Source organism: Ipomoea triloba, chromosome 11, assembly GCF_003576645.1.
Source record: "Ipomoea triloba cultivar NCNSP0323 chromosome 11, ASM357664v1".
NCBI lineage: Eukaryota > Viridiplantae > Streptophyta > Magnoliopsida > Solanales > Convolvulaceae > Ipomoea > Ipomoea triloba.
In genome coordinates, this window is record NC_044926.1 from 159,487 (window position 1) to 184,898 (window position 25,412).

The following is a 25,412-nucleotide window of genomic DNA, read 5'->3' on the forward strand; positions in this document are numbered from 1 at the left end:
ATAGCCCTTTGCAAATTCAGCACGAGGCTTCCGTATTAAGAGAGTCTCAAACGCAAACATTAAAAATTTGTTAGAGGAAATAAAAGTTAAGAATAAATTATGAGGTTTTTCAATCTTTTTCATTTCCACTTTTTGTAAATTTTCTGTGATTGTCAGAATCTGAATTCTGAATATGGTTGTCAGTTGAGCTGAGGCCTGAGGTGGTCAGGTCAACCACTCGCTCACAGTATCTGACTAACAAAAATTTCTTCGGAATTTTCTCCAGAGATCCGATTTTTGTACTTCGGCCTCTAATCTTTCTACGCTTTCACTTAGACCCCATCCCCCACCGAAACGCCGAAAGAGTTTGAAAAATGCGTGACAAGTGAAAACCCTTTTGCCTTCTCTTTCCCCGGTTCCTTCACAAGCTCGACCATCCTCTCTTCATCTTCCTTCCAACAGCTCTTCAGCTGCCGTAATCCCTGGGTAAACCTATGTTTTTCCTTTATGTTTTGTTTTATTGGTATATCTGTTCTTTGTATGTGAGAGGTAGACGTTAATATCTGTTTGATATCATATTTGCTGAAATTTGTTTAGCAAGATGGAATTTTAGCTTAAAGATTGATTCTCGGTGTTTGCTTTTGATTCCCAGCTCAATTATCGCCTAACTTCACTGTCTGATCACGTACTAAATGAATTTCGGTGTGTAACTACCTGTTGGTCTCCGATTGACCTGATGTTCTCTGGCAGTGGGTTGGTGTTTTTGAAGCCTCCTAAGATTGAAATTGGTTGCTTATTTAGTTGTCTGTTGATTTACTGTGCAACAATGTGAATGCCCCGAAATTTTAGCCTTTTAGGAAAGCTGGTGCCAAATGATTGTAGTATTTTAGTCCCATCTAGAAGATTCCCTGTGGTGTGAGTAGCTGCCATGAAGAAAAAGAATAGGGATAAATGACAAAGTAAACCATTATGTTTAAGAATTGAATAAACATGAGAGAACTCATAGCTTTTGTCTGCATTGATGTCAAATGAATTCAATTCAGCTAAGAATGTACTGATACTCTGATAGCATGTTTATCATGCCAATTTGAACAGGTAGGATATAGTGAAATCAGTACCATGTTCCTGTATGAACTTAAATGATCACTCTAGGTTATTATGATGACTAATTAGTAGCCTCTCAAGCCTTTGATCCATTTTCTCCTCTTAGCAAACTGTTCTTATGTTTTACCTGGTTATTATGAGCTTGAATTCACTTTTCTCAGAGTACATGGAAAGAATTAACTTTCAAGTGTGTCTCTCAGCAACAAGCTACTGACATCTTCTCTAAACCCATGAATGAATGAACATTTAGGATGGTATATACACACATATTCCACAATGGAAACTTATATTATGGGATGTTATTTCCTTTTCTGTTCAGTTTTTTTTTTCCCTTATTTTTGCTTTTTGTGTGTGGTGGCTTGTCTGTACAGTTATGTACTTATAATTGACCCTTTATTCTTTGCCTTTTTCTTAATGTTATCAATCTTGGCCTCTCATTTTTCTCATTCATGTGCTTTTCTGAATATTCCTATTTACATCCTACTATTCCTGTTTTCATAGCAAGTGATTGCTTTCATCCACTGAGAAGAAAAGTGGATGTCAAAAACCAAGAAAATTGCATCTTTCTGCTGAAAGAACATTAGCCAGGATGGGAGGTTGCTGTTGTTCTGCAAGAAAGCCCCTGCTCCATGGAACCCCTGTATTTTACTATGTGGGTAGTCATTTGGATTATGATGCTACTTAATGTGATCTTTTTTATCTTTTTACTTGGGTACAGTATTCTTATCTATGGTATTCTCTATAAATTTTAACTTAGCAATCTTGATTTCTTAACATTAGAGATCTTCTCTACTGAATTTTAACATTGAAATTGCAATTTCTTCTTGCAGTGCCCACCATCTTCAGAGGAGCGTGACTCTTTGACCTCAAATGACAGTGCTGCTAGTGGATTCCTTGTTGATTTGAACCTTGATACATCAAGTCCCGACACTTTTCGGCCCCCACCCCCACCCATTCCCTTTGACATAGTTTTGGGTTGTCCACAACCAGCAAATGCTGAACCTACTGAAGATTCAACGATCAGTAATAGTTATGATAAAGCTACCTGCCTAAATGTTAAAGTGTCTGAGTGCAAAGCTGAATCTGACTTGCCTCTTCCTTCTCCAAGGAAAAATGAGCTTGAGCATCTAAAACCAAACCCACTTGCCATCTCATTTGTGGAAGAAGAGGATGTTTGTCCCACTTGCCTTGAAGGTATGTTTTGTGCCAGTACTTGATCAATGATGTGTAAAATCCTAGCAAGTGCACTAGTCAAATCACGTAATATTGTGTGTGAATTGAGTTTTTGTCCAATGAGGACTGCTAAGAAACTAATTACCAAAATTAACGTATTCTAGCGTTATTTGGGCAAATTTAAATCTGAGTTGCGAAAATGTAAAGACACTAAAGGCTTAGAATTCAACCAAAACCTGAAAATATAGATTCTAAATTAATATGCTTCCAAATATGTGGCCACACATGTGCAGCAGGATTTTCTAACCTATTCAATACTTACTCTTGAGTTATATTGAACTTACCAATTATATCTCTATTGAATTTAAGTAGGTCAAGACGCTTTGAGTTGTATGAAATTTCCTAGTTTGCATTGCCCATTTATTATCACTAATGTTGATGTCAATCCATCCCTAGCTTTTGTTCTGTTTGTGGAAATATATTGTTAGAAGCTATTACATAAAATTCCCTCTCAGGTTATTGGCAGCAAGTCAAGTAAACACATTATGTATAAGAATATATACTAAACATGATTGAGAACATTATAAAATTTGTAAGTTAAAGAGACAGGTTGAAGAATTGATCATGAAGAACTCCCCTAGCTGCATTTCTTCTGTTGCTTTGTCTCTTCTTCTTCTTGCTGTGTCTTTTTCTTCCTCAATTTCTGAATTGATTCCCTCTGGCTTGAAGACCAAAAGCTTTTGTTGTCTTTCTTCCTTAAACAAAATAGTGGATAGACAATACTCATAAGGTCCAACTTAAGATCAAAAGGGTGTATAAATGTAGTTGTTAAATATTAAGGCTAGCAATCCATATATTTGCCATACTCCCTTTCCTGCCCTTGTCTTCACTCTTGCTCTCTAGTTGTCTGAGAGTATAATCTTAGTTAAGCTTATATCTTGGTTGCAGAGTACAATGCCGACAACCCAAGAATCAACACAAAATGCAACCATCATTTCCACCTTTCATGCATCCTTGAGTGGATGGAAAGAAGTGACACGTGCCCTGTATGCGATCAGGTTGGCTTTCTGTTTCCTTAAATGGTGATGCAATATAATACTCCAGCTCTCAACAACTTTTACTGCATTGGGATATGATTTTTATTTTGTTGATTTAAAGATAAAGGAACTTTTTTTTGAAGATCAATTTGCATTGGGCCACCATTGCAATTCTGATTTCCATGCAGTAAGAAATCTTTGTCTCTTCGTATGGCAGGAAATGATATATGAACCTCTCTGATACTTTCAAGACACAAAGGTGCAGTTACTAGTTATCTTGAACATGGAACACCATATCGCTTTACCCTTCTTATCAGTTCTCAGTATAGTAATAGCATATAAAAGGCAGTAATAGTTTAGTGCTCCGCATTAGTTGATCAACCGTCTTGGACAGTTCCTCGCATGGAGTAAAGCCAGTTATGTGTTCTCCATTTCTAGACACCCTGAAATGCATGGCTAGGTATACATTCTGGATTAGTAAGGTTATGTGATGATCAAGCTGTTTATTTGTTGAAGGAAGCCAACCATGGCCAGTCCGTTTTATGCAGAGGCCAAAACCGCTTTGATGCTTAGTAAGCACACCTTGGAAATCCCTCCCTTGTTATCACCATCCTGTACAGATTTATTTTTTCTTGCTTTTGTAATTTCATGCATTTTTCTGTAAATATTCCCGCATTTCTGTTTATATTCTCTTTGGTGGATTTGGTTGTTGTATTTGGTCTATATCATAAATATGAAATGTGATTCATTCCAAATATTCATCCAAGAACTTCAGTTCTGCTCATGTTTGCCTTCTTTTATCTGTTTCTTATGATATTATGGTTGTTACTTGTTACTGTACTGCTTTTTACCTCCACTGTCCATTGTGTGACAAAGCTCAAAGAAGAAAGTTGTCCACTATTCTTTTCTATTTTATTGTGTCCTTTTTAGTATTTTTTTTTTTTTTGAAAACGGTGACATTATAAAAGATGCAAATAAAAAACTCAACTAAGTTTTGTGAAAGGGAGGTTAGTGGTGTTACAATCTTCTCCAGCTTACAAGCAGTACAAGATTCCATTTGAGGATTGTCAAAAATGAAAGCAGATATAGAAATAAGTGCTTGTCATCTTGCTATTAGGTCTTACATTCTTTACTCCATAGTCAAAGTCTACTCCTAACTCATGAAATTAGTGAATCATTACTATCTTTGTTTGATTGGGGCATCTAGAACACTCCACCTAATTAATTTTTTTTTAAAGTTACAATAAATTTAATGAGCAGCATAAAAAACTTTGTAAAATATAAACTTCGTTCTTCATGATGTTATTTGTTTGACTGGATTCAGAGTTCCTTATTCAAAATTTGTTTTTTTTTTTCTCTCTCTCTTTTTTTTAAATATTTGGTTCAAATTTAAACCAACCAAAATAAATAATATTATACATTATTAACCCACTAAATATCATTTTATAATTTTTTATTATTACTATTAGATTATAATAATAACAATAATTTGGTTAAAATTTGTCAAGTTTTAAATAGTGAGAGAAAAAGCAAAAGTCAAGGCATAATTTCATAAATTTGCACCTAATCTTTCCATTATCAAGACTTGAGACCTCCAGCATGTTATTATTATACCTGTCCTACTATTTTCATGTCATCAACAATTATTATTATTATTGATTACTCTCAACACAACATACAATACAAGCCTGGTAGGCATTAGTTTTTAGAACAATGTTTTATGGACAAGAAAAACAGTTTGAAGCATTTATTTAATCAATTAATTAATTACAAATTTCAATAATGCGACAATATAATATGGAGTATGATTTAATGGTTGCTTTTGCGTATAAAATACACCACTCCGTACTAGTTGATTGGATTAAAGCCTTAAAGGGCAATATATCCTAAGGGCAAAAGTGTAATTTGATTGCCTCAATCTCCTCCCTATATCTTGGTTCTTGTCCATGCGTGGTAGCTTTTTTTACATAATCAGAACAAGAACAATCTCTCCCTTTTTTACCAGTGTCAAGTGTGAACTCTTCACTGTTTTCTTCACTCTTACCTATCTGCAAAATTGAAGCTTTTTGCCAATGTTAGTCTAGCTAAGCCACCCAAAATGGCACCCAGAATTCTGATTTTTCTTCTCATTACCTCCCTTTCATTCCAACTAAAGGCGAATTCTCAATCAACAGAACGAATATCAAGCCTGACCCATCTGCCCAGACACAATCAAGATTCATTCCCAGCTGATAGAGCTTCCACAGATGGAGAAAAGCTTCAATCTTTGCAGAGATCAAGAGTTGTTCTGAAGGGGAATGCTGAGATTTTCAGCGAGAACAAGACATTTGTGCTGGGCTTCTTCAGTATCAGCGGCGAATCCAACTGGTATTTGGGCATTGGGTATGCTTCAATTCCGGTGCCCACCTATGTTTGGGTGGCCAATAGGGAAACGCCAATTAAGAATTCATCACTGGCTAGGCTGGAGATTACCCAACATGGAAAGCTGGCTCTCCTCAATCAACAAGATTCAGTTGTTTGGGAAACCGACAACGTGAAGGAAGCCAGTGATGTGAAGCTATTGGAGCAAGGAAATTTGGTGCTTTTGGACAGCGATGGTGTGCTGATTTGGCAAAGTTTTGATTTTCCAACTGATACTTGGCTTCCCGGCATGAACTTAACAGCTCAGAGGTGGCTGAGTTCTTGGAAAAGTTCTACGGACCCATCGCCGGGGAAGTACTCTCTCCGGCTCAACCCGCCGGCATACGGTGAGATTGCTCTTATTTATAATGGCAATTACACTTATTGGTCTACTGGTAATTGGACTGGAAATGCTTTTGCTGGAGTGCCCCAAATGACTATTCCTTACATTTATAAATTCACTTTTTCTCAACCCTTTACTCCAATGGCATCTTTTGGGTACTCTGAGGTTCCCATAGACCCCGGGGTGAAACCCCCTTTAACCCGCTTCCATGTGGACCACACAGGCCAGCTTAAGCAGTATACATGGTCTGTCCAGACTGAGAATTGGAATATGTTCTGGTCACAGCCTGAGAATTTGTGTAGAGTTTATGGATTATGTGGGAATATGGGGTTTTGTAATGCTAGGTCTGCTTTGAGTCCATGTAAATGTTTTTCTGGGTTTAAGCCTTGGGATGATGCTTCTTGGAATGCAGGAGACTTTTCTGGTGGATGTCTCCATGAAAGCAATGGTCTTTGTAGTGAGAGTGATGGGTTTAAGGAAGTTGGGACAGTGAGTTATGATGGAGCAAAAGTAGTGTCGTTTACTGGAACTAGGAGTACTTGTGAAAATGAATGCTTAGTTAATTGCACTTGTATTGGTTTACATTACAATGAGAGAGCTAGTTTGTGTAAGAATTTGTATGGGGATTTGTTAAATCTCAGGAATGTTTCTTCTGATAGCACCTTGGATGATAAGTTATTGTTAAGAGTGCAGGGAGACAGTATTAGCAGGAGCCACGAGAGGAAGAGATTTTTATTGATTGGAGTAAGCTGTGGGGTTGTTGTAATTTTCTTGCTGGGGATTTTGACTTTGTTGGTTTTGAGGAGAAGAAAATTGAGGAGGAATGAAGAAGAGGAAGCCGTGTTTCCAGTCACAAACTTGAAGGTGTTTTCTTACAAGGAACTTCATGCTGCCACAAAGGGGTTCTCTGAGAAGCTCGGGCATGGAGGATTTGGAGCCGTGTTCCAAGGGGAGCTATCAGACTCTTCGCTTGTTGCAGTGAAAAGGCTTGATAGACCTGGTGGTGGTGAAAAGGAATTCCGGGCAGAAGTATGTACCATTGGAAATATTCAGCATATTAACCTGGTGAGACTGAGGGGGTTCTGTTGTGAGAATTCTCACAGGCTTTTGGTTTATGACTACATGTCAAAAGGTCCTCTTAGCGTGTACTTGAGGCGTGACAGTCAAACTCTTAGTTGGGATCTTAGATTTCGAATTGCCATGGGAGTTGCAAGAGGCATTGCATATTTACACGAGGAGTGCAGGAATTGCATCATACATTGTGACATTAAACCCGAGAATATTCTGTTAGATGGAGATTACTCAGCAAAGGTTTCAGATTTTGGGCTAGCAAAGCTCCTTGGGAGGGACTTTAGTAGAGTGTTAGCCACCATGAGGGGAACTTGGGGATACGTTGCACCCGAGTGGATCTCTGGTTTGGCAATCACCACAAAAGCAGATGTATATAGCTATGGAATGACAATACTAGAATTAATTGGTGGAAGGCGCAACGTTGAGGGGCCACCTTCGACTCGTGGGGGAGATGGAAAGGGCAGAGCGGAGGAGAAATGGTTCTTCCCGCCATGGGCAGCGCAGCAGATAATAGAGGGAAACGTTGCTGCAGTCGTAGACGAGAGGCTTCAAGGAAGGTATAACGCATCAGAGGCAGAGCGGGTGGGACTAGTGGGTGTGTGGTGCATTCAGGACGAGGAATCGGTGAGGCCAACAATGGGAATGGTGGTGAAAATGCTGGAAGGAGTAGTGGAGGTACAGGTGCCTCCGCCGCCAAAGCTGCTTCAGGCACTGGTCTCCGGGGAGTCATTTCACGGCAAGATGGCCTCACAAGATGGAAGCTCTGGTTACAATCCCCAACTTTCAATACATTCCAAGGATTCTCGTTCTTTTCCATGATGTCTCTTTCTCAACTGCATTATTCTGGGCATTTCCCTTTTTGGATTAAGGTTGAAAAGTATGGTATGGTGGGACACTTGGGATTGTCTGTGATTTTCTGTCCTTTCGATTGTGAAATCAGATGCAATGAAATTAGTATTAAGGTTAGAGTTAAATCCATTGTCTTTCTTTTATACTACATAGTGAATATTTTTATTTCTGTCCTAAGTATGTATAAAACCAACAACCACCATTTCTCACTATTTACCTTGTTCATTCTTCAAAATATAGCAGAAATTGCCTCGAAAGAGATGATTGAGTGGGTAGACATGATTCTCATACCTTCAGTTAAGCCTGCTTGTTGCACTAAGGGAAACCTAATCAAGAGATCAAACACAATTAAAAGAAAAGGGAGAATGTTTCTTTGTAAATTATTAAATCTTGGTAAAGTAAAACACCAATAGAGATACCAACTTTTTAATCAGTAGGGCATTGCCCAACAAATTCATTAAAGAACCGGTTGATGTACATGGTACTGTGATTTGAAAAGTAGGACTTATAGCCTGATGGATTTGCTAAGCTACACAACTTAATTTCAATATACCAACCACTTAGATTTGTAATGAGCGAAGAGATGTGTAGAGCTATTATTTGCACAATTTCATCATTAGATATATCTAAGGCCAAAGACCTTGTGGTCAAGCGGCATCCGGTGTACACTCTCATGTAGAAGGGAGTGGGTTCGAGTCTCAGTAGAGGCATCTGTTGACTCTTGTGAGTCAGTAGAACTCAAAAAAAAAAAGAAGATATATCTAAGATATCTCAAGAGTTTAAGATGTGTAAAGTTGGCGTTGCAACTTAAGACAAAATTATGCTTGGTAGGGCGAGGTATTCCAATCCATGCCCAATGAACCCCATTGAGTGTAGAGACTCTGATTCTTTGTTGAAGTCAAATAAAATTGTCATCCTTATTCTTGCTACAAGATGGGTTGGCATACCCCTTCCAGACTTCCCCCCTTTCTCTCTAGGTCTTTACAACTCATCATAATTAATCTATTAACTACTCGGGCTGGAATTATATTTATTACCATATTTGCTTACTTTAACCCCTCGCCACCCTCACCCCGCTCACACACACAGAGATGATATATCTATATATATATATATATGTGTGTGTCCTATATTTACCTAAGGTTGAATCTCCAATCCTAAGGGCCCCTTACACTCTGCCCCAACAAAACATGTAGGAGAGGTAAATCATGATAATTCAGTGGCTCAATCCAAATGCCAATGTGCACAAGAGATTTGCCCACTTTGAACATATATTTACCTTGCCCATAAGTTTGACGTCATTTAGGTTATTCAAATTAAATTTTAAAATGATTTATTTGGACCTAATTTGTCATTGGTCAAAATATTTTTAATAGTGATATATTAAATAATAAAATAGGCTAAATATTTTCACTTAAATCAAACATATCCGATAATAATTCGAATATCATGTATAGCAAATATCGCATAAAATTGACTTTTAAAATAAAATTTAGATCTCATCCGACCTGACACCCATACATGCTCCACACAATCGTCTCCAATATTGTCAATTGTCATGGATATTTGTATTTTAATATATGAAAATTTGACTTTTAAATAAGTTTGTATTCTATAAATTGTTGCATAGTTTTCCAATTGAATATTGATAAACAAAAACCTATATTAAGCATGCCCTCAACATATTTGTTGACCTTTGATAACGATTAATTTCTCATGTATAAGTGTATAGCAGTATATGTAAAGTGTAAAGTAAATTGGAGAATTTAGTCCAAAGAAGCCCTTTCATTCATTGTCTTGGGATATTTTAGGAAGAGTAGAGAGCATAACTTATTGGGCGTTTCAGAGAGAAAAAGAGAGGGAAAAAATCTCCTTTCATGAAGGACTAATGTCCCTTATATAGGGCTAATACCCGTACTAATATACCGACATACGTACAAAATACGTAAGGCAGTATACTCGGAGTATATTCTCTATCAACATTATTTAGAAATATAATACGAAGTATTTTATTATCGTTCAACCGTTATACATCGGAATTTAAATTATTAACTCATATATGGATTGAAAGATTATAAAGTTATTATTACGTTGTAATATTCACTGTATCTAGACGAAATTCAGTAAATCCATCTTTTTCTAACCCCCTCCCCTATGGACCCCACCCCACCGTCGCAATACAAAATATCAGTAACGCGATTTGACCTATCTTCTTCTCACCCCTCCTCCTCTATGCATCCTTAATAAAACCCTAATTGATATAAATGAATAATTAACAAAGAGCACTAACTATATATAACCCAATATTGGTTTATTCACTCATCCAAAAACCTCATTATACAACAAATCCATTTTTTTCCTCTATGAGAAGAATCCTAGATCTCTCACCTTTCCTTAGCCCCTCCCCCCATATGCAATCTCTCTCTCTCTCTCCTCTATCTCTCTCAACATAAAAATAGGGCCTAGAAGAAATAGTAGATGAAACAAGGAGCCAAAGAGAATTAGAAAGGTCCAGCCTTGACAGGCCTCCCTTCATATTAGGCATTTTACTGGTATGTCTCTCTCTCACTCTTTCTTTCTCTCTCCCCCAAAATTCCTTTGAAAAACCTTTTACTTTCTTTCTTTTTTTTCTTTTTCTTTTTTTTTCCTATAGAAGGCTCTGTGTCTGTTCAAAAATTGGAAAAATATCGCTTTCTACAACTTCTCTGTCCATGTACACATATGTTGGTATGTAGAGACTAGAGAGATAGACCGCGGGGCCTTAAAATCTTGGACCCTAGAAAATCTGAGCGCTCATGAATATTCACTTCCCGCCCAAAACCAAAACACCCAATCAACACCTTCCATACCCGTCCATTTCTTGGAATCGAAAGCCATTTTTTTTCTCTAAAAAAACACATCTTGCATACACTTCGCATTTACTCGAGCGAGACCACCGTTTTTTATTTATTTTGATTATAAAAGTCGGTCTTTTGAGGTTTTCCCCCTTTGTGGTCATCAATTTGTTACACTTGCTTTGGGTACATTAGAGATGATTTGCTGTTAGGGTTTTGATTATCGGATGGCAGGGTGGTCGAAAAGAGTTGATGGATCGGGTCTAGAATGCCTGAGCGCACTTGAAAAACCCGAGGAGAAACTTGGTTCTGAAGTGGGTTTAAAAGGCTCTACGATTACGAAGGAGTTTGAGGGAGAAAAAGTTAGTAATGCGACTGGGCTTTTGTTTATTAAATTTCTATCTCATTTGCTTAAACAAGTTTATGGTCCTCAGTGTTTTAGGCCAATGCCTCCAATGCTTGGCGATAAGAATCCAGTTGATTTGTTTAAGCTATATGCTGTTGTGAGGGAGAGAGGTGGGTACGAGACGGTTTCCAGAAATGGGTTGTGGGGTTTAGTTGCTAAGGAATGTGGGTTTGATTCACCTTCTGGACTGCCTCTGAAATTGGTTTATGCTAAGTATTTGGACTCACTTGACAGGTGGCTGCTGCAGACGCATTGTAAGGGAAAGGAGGAGTTGAAGATTGGGGTGTCAATGGAAATGGACCCTGCTTTCAAGGACATCATTGATAAAATTTTGGAAATAAATGAGATTGATGGGGAGGTTTTCAATGCTGATTTGAAGAATACCAATGCTGTTGAAAATGTGCTTGTTGATTGTGGCAATGAGCAGTCAGCTACTGCTGAAACAAACATCAGTGTACAATGTGTCAGGGATGATAATGGATCTGTATGCTCTTTGCCTAAGGAAGATGGTGCTGACAGAAAAAGGAGACAGGAATCTTTCCTGGATGCCCTAAATTGGGTTATTATGGTTGCAAGGGATCCCGGTGACACATCAATTGGGCATCTACCACATGCTTCCAAGTGGAAGTCGTACGGGACTGATAAGGTTTGGAAGCAAGTTTTGTTGATGCGAAAGTGGATGCTCTTAGATAGCAATACTGATTCAAGTTATCAGCATTCTATTTGGCAGGTAAGTGTGCAGTCTTCCTCATGCATTCTTGCTGTGACACTAGTCCTTCATTATTCAATCTTACATTATATGGAGTGGTATTTTAATTATGACAATTGTATTAATCCTTTGTTCAAAAATACATGCTTTCTTATTCAAATGGTGCATTATGTACAATAGTTCGTTTTCACCATATTCTTTTGCATCATGCGTTTGTATAATCTGCAAGGATACAACATTTCTCATCCATCTGATTGGCAGTACCAATTACCAATGAGAAATCCTGTGTCTTTACATGGTCAACTGAGCTTCATTTATCATCATCCTCTGTTATATATGCTTCATAAATAGTGGAAACACTTTATGAAGAGTGTGATATAGTAAATTGGACTTTATTGTGTATCAGGCATAAGTATTGTGACTTTAAAGTGCAATGCTGATGATGGTACTGTGTGTGCAAGCAAGATTTATAAAGATTGAGGGCTTTGGCTCTAGTTCATAGTTATGCCATTTATAAATTATGGAGTTGTCTCTTAAGGATTATTTGTTTACTGCTAGGATTTGTTTCTTTTTATGGAATATTTGATTAATCCAATGATAAGTATTGTAATAATACAATTTAAAGATAGCTTTCTATTCCAAGACATGCATAAATGTTACGGTGTTATCCTATTTGGTGAAATGGTATAGGATTTAATGCCATCCATCTAATTAATAGGCTAAGCTGCTACTGGTAATAAACTTTTACATAACTATGCCTTTAAATAGGCGAAATCATGGGCTTTGTGTTCCTGATGAAGGAGTTCTACCTAATGTTTATGTTTTCCCTACTTTTAGTGTTGGGTGGCAGTGGCACCAATATTTTCTTTGTTAGAACTTAGAAACTGTACTTTTTAGTTTCAATCATATATATACTAATTTATTCTGAAAATTTTCTCTGCTCTAGAAATCACATAGGATGAATCCCAGTCTTTATGAGGTTAAGACTCCTGTTGTTTCTGAGAGAGTAAGATGCAGTCAAAGGATCATTAGTGCAAAAGATGATTCTTTCAAAAAGCGACGTACACAGCTCTCTACAGCATCATCGTCAACAAGTGTTCAGAGTGAAGAGGATCCCAGTGATGCACCAACTGATTCTACTGAAGATTCAGATGTTGGTCGATGGTGGAGCCGGCCTCGCAAATATCGGAGACCTGTGGGGGAAAATTTCCAAGCAGATGTACCAGAATGGACTGGGGAGATTATTGGAAGTGATTCTAAATGGTTGGGGACTCAAATCTGGCCATTACCAAAAGATGAGAAGCTCCGAGTATTAATTGAAAGAGACCCTATTGGAAAAGGAAGGCAAGATACATGTGGTTGCTCAATCCCGGGTTCCTATATGTGTGTTAAATTTCACATTACCGAGAAAAGGTTGAAGGTTGAAAATGAGTTGGGCTCAGCTTTTAAACTATGGAAACTTGATTCTTCTGGTGATGAAGTTGCAAACTCTTGGACCAAAGAAGAGGAAAAGAAATTTGAGGATATAATAAAATCTCAATCACCTAGCAAGTCTTTCTGGGATGAAATTTTTAAGCAGTTCCCTACCAAGAATAGGGACTCTTTGGTAAGCTATCACTTCAATGTTTTCCTTCTCAGACGCCGAGGTCACCAGAATAGGTTCACTCCTACAGAAATTGACAGTGATGATGATGAATCATGGTATGGTCCCAGGACAAAATCATTTGGACGGGAAGTTGTTAAGTCTTCCAATTCAATCTTTTGCTCCCCAGCGAAAGCACCTCGGGATCCCTGATAGCCCTTGAGTTTCATTATCTTCAATGAAATGGTTCACAAGTGTAAATTGCACAAGTCTCTCAGTGGTCTTACTGTTCAGCAAGTTTTTGTGGGAATTGGTTTGGGGTTGCTGATGCAAATATACAAGGCCATGAAAAAATTGTATAATTGGGCATTAAAAGGTGCCCTTTTACTTTGTCTTTTGCTGGATAGCTTTCCTTTTAATCACAAATACTCATCCTGATAACAGGAGGAAATTTTTGCTTTATTTTCATGGCTCCCATAGTTTACAGTTTTACAACAGTGTCAGCTCATTAGTGAGTTACTGTACATTGTTTTTGTCATTTTCAAACATCTTTTCTTATGGGAATTTTCTCTTCTTTCAATTGTTGTTGCTTCTTTTAACATTTCTTCCTTGTCTCTTTGTGCTTGTTTTATTCTTTGCTCCTGTGGAAATGTACTCTACAGAACTAAAAGAAGTGATGCAGTTGCATTAATAGCAATTGTCAATTTGATGCTCTTGTTTCTATAATATGGGGACTTAGTTGAAGTCAGGGGTGATTAAGATGCTGAGCTTGGAGAGTTATGTACTTGACAAATATGTTTAGATTGATTACCATATTCGATACAATATCATACACCATACATATCACTAAGTCAAACCATCTTTAAAATTTTTGTTTTATTTTTATATGCATGTCAGCATGTATAGTACAAGCTAAGAACTTATATAGTATATACTAACAACATAAAAACCTTGTTGAATTAATGATGTTTGCACTTTATAGTATAAATTAAAGACATTCATTCTCTTATTAGTATACCAACTTGGTGTTTAACAAGTTGCAAGTCAACCTGATGCCACTCCATTAATCATGCATACAACTCAATGAACAAATAGCTAACGTGATTTGGATATGCTCATTCGCTTTACTTGAGAACTAATCATTGGTTTTGATGATGATGATGGTTCCCTGAATTTGTTAATAATTGCTGCTCAGTGGTTGGTTAGGAGTTGGGAATGCCAGCTATGATAGAGGCTTTATTTTTAATTTTATATATACAAAAAATAATTTCAATTACAAATAAAAAATTATATTCTACTTACTCAGTCACCTCTCTTGAGACTCTCATTTCAATTTTCTTTTTATGAATAGTGCCAACAAAAATACTATCAAAATCATTTTGAAGGGTTTCATCTTGAAGGAGATTGGTGCTAGACCATTTATCATTTTATTGGCCATCCAAATAAGGTAAGGCTACCAAGTTGGGAAGAAAGTGCCTTGGCTTCAAGAAGGCATGCGGTGACGAAGGAATCTGCAATCATTTGAAAGGGTGTGCCTTGTAGAAAGAGCTTGACTAAGAAGATGTTGATAAGAATTGATCAACTTGTGACTTTCAAATTTTTTCAGTTATTTTTTTTGTTGTTTATAAATTTTTATCTAATTAATTATAAAAAGGTGAGATGGTGAGTGATATATTTATAAGGTGATGTTAGACTATATATATATTATCTCTAAATTGGATGGGGAAGAATTTAGGTTAAAGTCATTTTTAAAAAATAATTGAAAACACAAATTAAAGGGGTCAAATAAGAATTGAAATATTGCTTCTTAGGCTGTCATTACTCATCCATTCCCCCGTTCTCTGAACTCCTTTTCGTTTGCTTCTGGAACTTGAGCAAGCAACTCTTTTCTTATGTCCTTGCATTTCTTGAAAGAACCGACTAATTAAATGTTTTGAAAAGAGAAAAAGAAAAGTCTGAGACCAGAGAAATATTCATGGCTTCCTTAAACAAACGCAGAGATACAGACTTGTTGAAGCTGTTAGTTTTCTGATCATTATTATGCTTTAATTTTTGTGAAATTTTTTAGCTGAATTTGTTAACTTGGTATGATTTTATTTTCGTTGGATTAGGATGATGAGTGATTTCCAGGTGGAGATGATAAATGACAGCCTGCATGAGTTCTTTGTGCATTTCCATGGACCCAGTGATAGTAAATCATATTTATCCTTACCTCAAGCTTTAATATTTTCTCTCTTGGACTGAAGATTTTTATTTTTAATCTTGAATTATGCTCTGGGTCTTTCTTGATTTAATCTCTTGAAAACATGGAATTCATGTTCTGATTGGATTCTTGAAGGGGCAGTAGAAAGATGAAATCTTCAGCCTTAACTTTTTACTTTTCACTTCTTTTAGGTAAAATAGTACTCCTTCCTTGATATTTAATAAATGTCTGATTTAGAAATTATTAGAATAATAAGACTCTACCTTGTGCTGGGGTATGGTGTCCTTTTTTGCTTTCTATTGTTTTCTTTTTTTTCATTCTTGTTTTCTATTAGGATAAAGAAATCACAGGCCTCATCAATAATTACTACACTGTACTTGTAAGGATTATCAAGTTAAGGAAGGTTTATTGGTGTTTTTCGTCTCTAACTAAAAGTTTAAGCTAACGGTGAGGCTATACATATATTTATTGGTATATTACAAGCCCACATCTCACATATCTATATGAGCTTTGATATTGTTTTGTTCATACATGTTGAAAATTACTATGATGTTGAATATTTAGCTTAAACTTAATGCACGTTTATAGTTGCAGAAGAAGATTGCTTTTATATGATTATTGCTTTAACCCACATATACACTTATGTATTGGTATATATTAAGCCTGTCTTACATATCTATAGTAGTTTTGATAATATTTAGTTCAACAGTGATGAACATCATTATAAGGTTGAACATTTGGTTCAAAACCAATGCTCATTTACAGTGACAACAAACATCCATCCCGGGTTCACCTTGGTAGATAAGTTGAGGCTCTGACGTGATATAATTTGGAAGAAGATTGCCGCTTATGGTTGTGAAACTAGGAAGTACATGGCAACATAGTGTTGGACTTTTGATTTTGCTAATCTTCCTAATAAATGTGGCAGGTCTTTATCAAGGTGGTGTTTGGAAGATAAGAGTGGGACTTCCAGATGCATATCCCTATGTATCTCCGTCTATAGCTTTTGTTAATAAAATTTATCACCCGAATGTTGATGAGAGGTGAGCAACGCCAGTCAACAAATTTACTAGTTTTGCTTGGTTTGGGAAAATGCTGATGAAACTTTAGTGGTTTGTAATTTTTCAGATCAGGTTCGGTTTGCTTGGACGTTATCAAGCAGGCTTGGAGTCCAATGTATGGTAAGAGAATTCCTACTTTGTGTATATATGATCCATGAATAAGATTCTTGAACTGTCTTGTTTTGATAATTCTGCAATCATCCATGCTATACAGATCTGGTGAATGTATTTGAAGTGTTTCTACCGCAACTTCTGTTGTACCCAAACCCATCTGATCCATTGAATAGGGAGGCAGGTGCTCTAATGATGGAAGACAGTGATGCATATGAACAAACGGTTAAAGGTATTGACAATTTCTGACATTTTACTCCAATGAACCATTTGCAAGTCCATCAGGGGAATAAAACTAAACAAAGCTATGGAAAGATTTAGCATTCTCTAAGTATGTCTGTGGGCTTTATATCCATATTAGCATTCTTGGAAATGAACTGAATGCACTGCGAAGTTTAGTACTTCATTTAATTACTAGAATTGGATATGGTAAGCGTACGCATTTCTGTGCTTATTCTTTATGAATTGTGTGTGACGGGTATACACCTTGGGCATCCAGAATACTGTCAGGCATATGCCAAAGCTGAAGATGGTGAAGCTGGATTAGAAGCGAAGTTGAGTGATAACGAGTTTAGTGAAGATGACGATTCTGATTCAGACTATTAGGCAGTAGCTAGCAGGCTGTGTCAATTCAATTCCATCCATATTCTTTCAACTGTCTCTCTGTTATCTGGGTACATTGTACATATGCTAGCACATCTGGGTTCATAAGAAAATGAAGAACAGAAACAAATGGTGATCTGCATATTTACAGTTTGATGTCTATAAGGATTAAGGATTAAGGATACCTATCATGTAGCATTTGCTTCAAATAGCAAGTTTATTCTTGACCTTCTGTTTCTTTTCTTGCTCCTCTGATCTTATGGGCTTTCCTTTGAAGTTTCATTATACAATAGAGTGAATGATCAATCATAATAAATGTATTATGTATGTTATTAGTTATAAAATGAATTGGTTGATTCTATTACAAGTTTTTTTAAAATCTAACTAGTTATAAAATATGAGTATAAAAAAGAATCAATTAAGTAATATTATTGATGGGATAAACCATAAATATATGATTACTAGCTCGATCATTGGTTCCAGGGCAATTGAAAACTCGTTAGGCTTTAGTCTAGTCTTGCCTTAGCCGTGATTGAGGTCAACTGACTAAGCATGCTTCAACATTGGCCTTAAAGTGTGACTCTTTTAAGGCAATGAATTGGTTTATTAAGATTGTTATGACATGATAATATTTGAAAGCACAAAGAATTAATATCTTCATTGAGATTTGAATTTGTGACTTCCGGGAGATGTAAGTTACCTAGCAATTCAAGTAACCAGATTAAAAAATGAAATATAAACCGAAAATTAATAAACGTGAGTATTACTTAAGCTTCGTACGTCCACGTCGACGCTGCTTATCACGTAGAGCCGTAGAAGTCGATGCTTCTCTCCTCACGCAAGCAACAGCAACTGACTGTCTGACTGGCGGCAACCCTTCGCCCATAGCAGTAAACGACGCCGTTCCTGTCCCAGCCGGTAAAACGGTTTCCTGCTTTCCCCTCAAAGCCTCAACTACAGTCTCAAACTCTCAACACGACACCATAACCGGCTACTCCGGTTCCATTATCTCTTTGTTCCAATATCTTCTACTATATAAATCTTTCTCTGTCTCTCTCTTGCGTTCTTCGAGACAGTTTCCGATCATTCTCGACTCCTCACCGGTGCTCCGATCTCTCTGCTTTTCACTTCTGTAAGTACAACTTCTTAATCCTCTCTTTTAATTAGATTTGTGTATCCTTTTTGTTGATATATCTGATTGGATAATCTGATCATCTGGAGAGTGGAGACTTCAATTTCTTATTATTTTGCTTCCGATTAATCTGTTGCTTCATCGAAGTGTTGGATCCATTTCTGTGTCCGATTCTATAAAATCTGTATATTTTTATGAGCGGATACAGATAACAGGTATATGCATGTATCTGTGTGTACAACTGTGGATACAAGTACCTCGCATGCGTCGAATATGTGTGTTCGTTTATGTAGGTTTATTGATGTTGTTATTATTACTCCGTTTTACTATTGGATTCTCTCTTAGTTTGATAACAAATCAGATGTTTTTCGTAGCTTTTAGGGCTTAGTTGGTGGTCAAAGATACTAGAGAAGATGAATTTGGTTGAGTAATAATGTAGAGCTTCACTGATTTGGTAAACATGACACCGTTGGACTTCCTTGTTCTTGACAGAAATGGCTGGTATTGCACCTGAATGTTGTAGAATAACATGCCTTGACTTAGTTGGCAGTCTAAGGCAGATGTTTTAAGTTAATTCTTCATCTTGGTTATGTCTAAATGCACAGATTGTCATGGAAGATGGCACTTAATACATACTTACAGTTTACCATTAGCCTTGAAATTGATGTATGCTATTCATTTTTATACTTATTATTTTGGACATATTATGTGCTTATTCAGTCTCTTATTTTGATATTCAATTGGGCATGCAAGGCTTTCCTATTAATGGCGAGTAATGAGGACACTGAAGAGACTGCTGCCCGTGGAAATGAGTGGGAGGTTGTATCACTAACTGCATCTGCATATGCTGCTGCTCTTGGTTCAAAACAAGAGGATGCAAATGATGAGCATAAAGATAGTGGGGAGTATGAAGCTGAAACTTCCAGTGCATTGTTTATGTCTGGTCACTTTGTCTTTCCACCCAGTCAGCATGAGAATTTGCCACTGAAACAAGAAAACAATGAGATTCTTACTGAAAAGGTGGTTAAAGACGCTGAATTTTCCTCTGCAGAAGGTAGTATGGCAGACATGAAGAATGAAGAGTATCTGAAAAGTAAAGGATTGAGCTCTCCTGAGTTTTCTGGGATACAGATATTTGATGAAAATGGTAACCAGTTATCTATTTGTGGTGCAGAATTTGAAGGTGATGCAGTTTTGCAAGGGTTAAATTTGGTGGATAAGGAACCAAGTTTATATAGTGCTGCAGCATATAGTTCCTTACATCGTGAAGAGCACATGCTTGGTTCAGTGGTCTTGGATGAAAGTAGTGCAAGCAATGATCCATTTGAGTCTCTTCAGCAGATCTCTGATTCAGATATATCAAATTCTCCAAAGGCTATGGATGAGAACAAACCTGACGGAGATGGCCTTCCTTGTCAAGCTTGGTGGAAAAGGCATGCAACTTCTCTTATTGCACATGCTAAAGAGGCAAACACATTTTGGTCGATTTTCATTGCTGCAGCTGTAATGGGCCTTGCGATTCTTGGTCGATGCTGGCAGCATGAGAGGTTGCATGTCCTGCAGCTGAAGTGGCAGCTTGGAGTCCACAATGAGGTATGTTGATTGAGTTACTAGGGTGTATTGATTTTAATTATTCAAAAATTTATAATAATATGCTGTTGTCCAGTCAGAGTACACAATTGAGTACTATTCAGTTAAACACCTCCACTCTATATTTAAACCCCCCTGCCCCGCCCCCAACAGATTCTTCCTGTTAGAAATATATAGTGATCAAATAGTGTATTCTTGGATCTGGTCTGCTAGGTTTTTCTGATTTGATTTCTGTAATACAATGATATACTTGTTTTTGAAAAATGTAGTCGCAGCTGTATGATGAGTAATAGATAAGGGAGTCTGTTAGGTCTGCCTTTTATCTTCTACCTGTGATGCTTTTATTTGTCTGCATCTACAGAGGATGTCCAGGATGCTTGGTCCCCTATCACGGCTTAAAGATGTAATTGTTGGCAGTGAACGCCGGGCTTCCTTTATCAGAGGAAGCAGCCCAGCGCTACGTTAAGATGATGACGAAAAAATGTGAGAGAGGTAAAGCCACGGGTATTGTATGTGATATGCAAGTTTGGCTGATGTTGTAATTTAAATTTTACCTGTGACAAGTTTTTTTTTTTTTTTTTTTTTTTGAAATATAAACCACTTCAGAATTTAATTAATATCCTCCATCAAAACATCTAAATTGGTGATATATCATTATATATTCGTAATATATGTAATGCCATAAGGTAATAAGTGATTGGTGATATATAAATTTAATCAATTGGTAAAAAAATTGAATCAATTATAAATTTAAAAAAGTTAACATAGAATGCTTATAATTCCACCACCCCAAAGAATGTAAAACAATTCATTTTATGCGTTATGACATTATTCTAAGCATCAAATACAGTATACAAAGTCAAATAAAAAATACTACTTAAACTCTAAAAACGAGGTTGCAAATGTAGGTTCAATCTAACAATATCTTACTATCTTAGGATAAGAAACTAAAAGCATTAAAGTTAATAATATTAAGAAACAGAATGCCTATGAGACACGGAGGAATTCAGTCGAATTCAGTCTATCTCTGTAGAAATAGATGAATAGAAGATGCTGTTGCAGTAACCTATGGCAAGCAACAACTAGCAAAGTCAAGGAATCAAAGTAGAAGCAACACTCACTCAAGAAAAGATGAATACAGTTTTGAGTTTCCTTAGCTCCTTGTAAAGATTTGGTGAAGATCATCATCTGTGTAATCAGGAAAATAAACATGAACAGGCTCTACAAAGCCTGTGTCAGAGTAATATGTATCAGGAGAGGTAGCACTAACAAAGATCAAGCCCATCTCCACTCGAGGCGGAAGCATGGGCTTTACTCAAAGGAGCACAACTAGCAGCAAGCTTGGGTCTCAACAGAGTTATCTTCGAGAGTGATTCTAGCGAGACTACGAATTATATAAACTCCTCACGGCCGCCATCAATCGCTGCCCATAACATTCTTGACGCCTGCAAAAGAGAGCTACGAAGCATCGAGTCTTGGCATATTGCACACATCGCAAGAGAACAAAACTATGCACGGGATTCTCTAAAGGAACGACGGTCCTCTCCGATCCACCGAATGTAATTTTAGGCCTACTAGAGGATGATATCTTTGGTCTCCCAACTTCGCGAGATGTTTGTAATGCATAACCTTTGTGCATGTCTTTGGGTAACCCCTTCTAATGAAATTAAAAAAAAAAAAAAATTATAAATATAAATGAGGTAACCGCTTCTTGGCCCATCCCATTATCCGCATGGCGGGTTTATACTCTCTCATTTCCATCCAACCAAGAACTGCGATTGTCGTTCTTGGATTTGGAATACCAGTTGAGCAGCTCATTTGAAGGAGTTCTCACGATCTCTCCAACTCTCAAAGAAGCTCTTCTCACTTCTCCGACGATTTCCGGTGACTTCTCCTAGCAGGTATTCATCGGATTCCACTTGTGCGACAGATTGATGTTACGCAAACATTTATGCTTGCTTTTTTATTTTTTCTTCAAGAAATTAGGATTAGTGTTGTTTAACTTACACTGTAACGATTTTTTTACACGGATTTTATCTGACTACTTCAGAATTTTGGGGTTTCGGGTAGGAATGGATGAAGAGGAAAATCCACAGATTACTAGAAGAGCCACTAGATTATCATCGTCTTCATCATCTGGCACACCAAATCCAAAAACTGTTGATCCGGAGTCGAAACCTCTGACGATAAATGATCTTGCCTTCGGTAATGAATCGATTAATTTCGATGAGTTGATGTCTAGTTTACCTGGCAGGCGAGCACAAATTCGCAAATTATTAGGCATAATAGGCCCCTTGAATTCTCCAATTTCTCCGATTTTCATTTACGGAGGTGCTTCGGTTGGGAAAACAAGTACAATTCTTCAGATATTTAAGTATCTAAAGATGCCATTTGTGTATTGTAGCTGTATCACCTGTTATAGTCCTAGGGTTTTGTTTGAGTCTGTCTTGAATCAGTTATTGCTACATAGAAGGACTGAAAGCAATGGTTATTCTAGTGCAAAACGGTGTGATAAGCCCTCAGATTTTGTGAATCTTTTACGGGAAGCTCTAGTTAAGGTTGTTGAGGATCTGAAGATGAATGTGGAGAAATCAGGATCTAAGAAGTCAGCTCAAAGGACTAGTGGGAGGATGGTTTACTTGATATTTGATAATTTAGAGCGTGTTCAAGAATGGAATAAGTCTGATATATTGCCTTTCCTATTTAAGCTTTATGATGTTCTGAAGATGCCGGAGGTGGGCTTGATCTTTGTTAGTGCTACCTCTCCTGATACATATTACTCTGACACAGGCTTCATAGAGCCTGTTCATGTTTATTTTCCTGATTACACAGATGATGATCTTCACCAAATCTTTACAAGGAAGGAAACTCAAAACTGTATTCATCTTTTCTTGAGTGAGTGTTGCTTCTACTTTGATTCCTTGACTTTGCTAGTTGTTGCTTGCCATAAGTTACTGCAATAGCATCTTCTTTTCATCTATTTATTTGTTTGTTTGTTTTTGTTTAGAGCGGTGCTGAGACCTTTCTGTCGAGTTACAAGACGAGTTGATGAGTTATCTACTGCCTTTTCATCATTATTCAAGATATACTGTGAAGGACTTGATGATTTGGGGGCTGTTCCTGATGAACATATGAAGAATAGATTATATTGTCATCTTAAGCCACATATTGGACCAGCAATGAATGAGGTATTCAAAGTCTTGTCCAGGCCCTTCCCCGAAGTGGCCACCAACAAGATCAAGCACAAAGTTGTTCCAATGAAAGATGGATTTGGTGAATCTTGTAATGAGATTGACTTTCACATGTCCGAGTGTGCTAAGTATCTTCTTATTTCTGCATTTATTGCTTCAAGAAACCCAGCTACTCTTGATGCCTCACTGTTTGATTCAACTGGAGGTTCTAGCAGTCGGAAAAGGAAGAGAAAGTAAGTGGTTTCAATGATGTTAAATAGCTTTTGTTAAGAAGCAGTAATTACTACTCCTATATCTCCATTTTACATGTTCAGTTCGATTGTTAGGATTTGCAAGTCTTTTTACAAATTAAATGTTTATATTAATTAATTTAGTTCATATACACACACATCTAATTTTACCACGCATAACTAACCACTTCATGATGTGCCAAAATCTTTGGCATTAGTAAAGTTAAAATTAAAAAGGAAAACTAATGCTTAGGATTTTGCCACATGGAGTGGTTGATTTATGAGTGGTCAAATTTTAGGGATAATTAGTGTTGGTTTTATTACTTTTGAGCATCACTCGTTTAAATGAGTATATGGAAGAAATATAGAGAAAATATATTGAGGGAATTTAGAGAGAATGAATATTGTCTGTGGATAGTGAAAATTGCTTCTCCCACTTTCCCATGTATAGGGTCTATTTATACATATTTTGGATTTAGAGCCCTACCTAAGTATTGTATCGATGAATATTGTCCGTGAATCCTAGACTACTTGAGTCATTGTTACATTGTGAATAATAAGTCCAATCCTTTATTACATTATGAATACTAAGTCTAATTCTTATTGAACTCCTAAATTGCTCGGTATGTGTATCCTTCTTCGACTTCCTTGATCCAGTTACTTTCTTGAGCCTGTCCATGTGGTGTAGGCCTAGTAGAAAATAAGTGAAACAAGACAACTTTTGTCTGTATTTCAAAGTGTAAATAACAAAGGGAGTAGTTTAGTGATTGCCCTAGTTTTATCTTATCATCATTTTTGCGGCTGATTACTAGATTGGATAAACATATGGTATTTTTTCCTGTTTTTGTTTGGTACTACACTTCTGACTATGGTATTCAAGGAAGCAAAATTGTGTGTCAGGTTGTCAGCTCCTATTTTCTGTTGTTGTTTCATTGGAAGCTGATAAGATTGTTATTGTGTCATATTTAGTTTTGATACTTGAACATGTAGTTCCCTTGGCAATCTTAGGCTGGGAGTAATATTTGTTTTAATTTTGCATTGTCTGCATAACAGATTGTTTTTGCTGATATTGTGGTCAGGAGCTCTCAGAAATCAATGGAGCAGAAAGAAATTGCTGAGCAAGAATCAGTGATGAAAGGACCAGGAACTTTCCCGTTGGAAAGGTTATTAGCTATATTTCAGTGTATAACATCGGTTGTAGAATATTCAACTGATGAAGAAGCAGAAGCAGGAGGAAATAATAATGGGTTAATGTGTGATGTTCTCTTACAATTATCAAGTCTGTGCAATGCTAATTTTATCAGTAAAGGAGGAAGTTGCCCTTTGGAAGGTTCATTACGGTATCGATCCATGGTGTCTGAAGATTTAGCTCTCAAGGTACTGTTATTCTTCAAACTCCCTCCCTATGGCTAGCTATTATACATACACCTTTGGTTATTACATTTGTGATGTATGCTTGTGTTTCGCGATGCTTACAGGTTGCCCGGACCCTAAAATTCCCTCTGTCCAAGTATTTATACAGATAACGCCTGCCTCTACAAATCAAACACTGCACATTCTACATCATGTCATTGTCACATGGTTCATGCAACTAAGATCAAGATCGCGATCGCGAAACATTCTCTGTCCAGTGTTGAATTTATTACGCTCTAGCTACTAGTCTGCATGTTTTCTAGTACTTAACTGAGTTATCTTATATTTTATCTATAAAAGGTCAAATATACACACACACCAACAAATATACACACACATATCCACATATACACACACATATATGTATATACACACAAATACACACATACAT

General features: G+C 36.9%; 5 protein-coding genes and 1 pseudogene across 6 annotated transcripts; all 6 read left to right on the forward strand.

Annotated features, from left to right (window-relative positions):
- Positions 1–175: 175 nt before the first annotated feature.
- On the forward strand, positions 176–4,075 carry LOC116033973 (probable E3 ubiquitin-protein ligase RHB1A). Its single transcript, XM_031276532.1, has 5 exons — positions 176–465; positions 1,585–1,735; positions 1,914–2,277; positions 3,205–3,314; positions 3,511–4,075. Exons 2-5 carry the CDS (start codon positions 1,673–1,675, stop codon positions 3,532–3,534), a joined length of 561 nt encoding a protein of 186 aa, XP_031132392.1. The 5' UTR covers positions 176–465; positions 1,585–1,672; the 3' UTR covers positions 3,535–4,075.
- A 1,204-nt stretch (positions 4,076–5,279) lies between these two features.
- Positions 5,280–8,213, forward strand: LOC115997224 (G-type lectin S-receptor-like serine/threonine-protein kinase SD2-2). The gene has a single exon (XM_031236735.1). The coding sequence runs from the start codon at positions 5,392–5,394 to the stop codon at positions 7,924–7,926; it is 2,535 nt and encodes an 844-aa protein (XP_031092595.1). The 5' UTR covers positions 5,280–5,391; the 3' UTR covers positions 7,927–8,213.
- Positions 8,214–10,528: 2,315 nt separating this feature from the next.
- Positions 10,529–14,067, forward strand: LOC115995668 (AT-rich interactive domain-containing protein 2). The gene is made up of 2 exons (XM_031234768.1): positions 10,529–11,926; positions 12,852–14,067. Exons 1-2 carry the CDS (start codon positions 11,018–11,020, stop codon positions 13,698–13,700), a joined length of 1,758 nt encoding a protein of 585 aa, XP_031090628.1. The 5' UTR covers positions 10,529–11,017; the 3' UTR covers positions 13,701–14,067.
- Positions 14,068–15,290: 1,223 nt separating this feature from the next.
- On the forward strand, positions 15,291–17,826 carry LOC115997485 (ubiquitin-conjugating enzyme E2-23 kDa-like). Its single transcript, XM_031237044.1, has 6 exons — positions 15,291–15,506; positions 15,599–15,678; positions 16,619–16,733; positions 16,819–16,871; positions 16,966–17,094; positions 17,362–17,826. The coding sequence occupies exons 1-6, from the start codon at positions 15,463–15,465 to the stop codon at positions 17,466–17,468; spliced, it is 528 nt and encodes a 175-aa protein (XP_031092904.1). The 5' UTR covers positions 15,291–15,462; the 3' UTR covers positions 17,469–17,826.
- A 503-nt stretch (positions 17,827–18,329) lies between these two features.
- Positions 18,330–20,790, forward strand: LOC115996540 (ATG8-interacting protein 1-like). 2 transcript variants are annotated; one of them, XM_031235812.1, is made up of 4 exons: positions 18,335–18,597; positions 19,351–19,690; positions 19,772–20,190; positions 20,549–20,766. In XM_031235812.1, the coding sequence occupies exons 2-4, from the start codon at positions 19,363–19,365 to the stop codon at positions 20,651–20,653; spliced, it is 852 nt and encodes a 283-aa protein (XP_031091672.1). In that variant the 5' UTR covers positions 18,335–18,597; positions 19,351–19,362; the 3' UTR covers positions 20,654–20,766. The 2 variants fall into 2 exon arrangements, with proteins under 2 accessions (XP_031091671.1, XP_031091672.1); XM_031235811.1 differs by having other exon boundaries at positions 18,330–18,597; positions 19,351–20,190; positions 20,549–20,790.
- Positions 20,791–20,940: 150 nt separating this feature from the next.
- On the forward strand, positions 20,941–25,337 carry LOC115996539 (annotated as a pseudogene).
- Positions 25,338–25,412: the final 75 nt, after the last annotated feature.

Excerpts from the sequence above, each read along its gene's own strand:
- LOC116033973 (XM_031276532.1), top strand. The coding sequence starts at position 1,673 with ATGGGAGGTTGCTGTTGTTCTGCAAGAAAGCCCCTGCTCCATGGAACC. Across the intron at positions 1,736-1,913 it reads GAACCCCTGTATTTTACTAT|TGCCCACCATCTTCAGAGGA; the intron begins GTGGGTAGTCAT and ends TTCTTCTTGCAG. Across the intron at positions 2,278-3,204 it reads TTGTCCCACTTGCCTTGAAG|AGTACAATGCCGACAACCCA; the intron begins GTATGTTTTGTG and ends TCTTGGTTGCAG.
- LOC115997485 (XM_031237044.1), top strand. The coding sequence starts at position 15,463 with ATGGCTTCCTTAAACAAACGCAGAGATACAGACTTGTTGAAGCT. Across the intron at positions 15,507-15,598 it reads GATACAGACTTGTTGAAGCT|GATGATGAGTGATTTCCAGG; the intron begins GTTAGTTTTCTG and ends TCGTTGGATTAG. Across the intron at positions 17,095-17,361 it reads ATATGAACAAACGGTTAAAG|AATACTGTCAGGCATATGCC; the intron begins GTATTGACAATT and ends TTGGGCATCCAG.
- LOC115996540 (XM_031235811.1), top strand. The coding sequence starts at position 19,363 with ATGGCGAGTAATGAGGACACTGAAGAGACTGCTGCCCGTGGAAATGAG. Across the intron at positions 20,191-20,548 it reads AGCTTGGAGTCCACAATGAG|AGGATGTCCAGGATGCTTGG; the intron begins GTATGTTGATTG and ends CTGCATCTACAG.
- LOC115997224 (XM_031236735.1), top strand. The coding sequence starts at position 5,392 with ATGGCACCCAGAATTCTGATTTTTCTTCTCATTACCTCCCTTTCATTC.
- LOC115995668 (XM_031234768.1), top strand. The coding sequence starts at position 11,018 with ATGGCAGGGTGGTCGAAAAGAGTTGATGGATCGGGTCTAGAATGCCTG. Across the intron at positions 11,927-12,851 it reads ATCAGCATTCTATTTGGCAG|AAATCACATAGGATGAATCC; the intron begins GTAAGTGTGCAG and ends TCTCTGCTCTAG.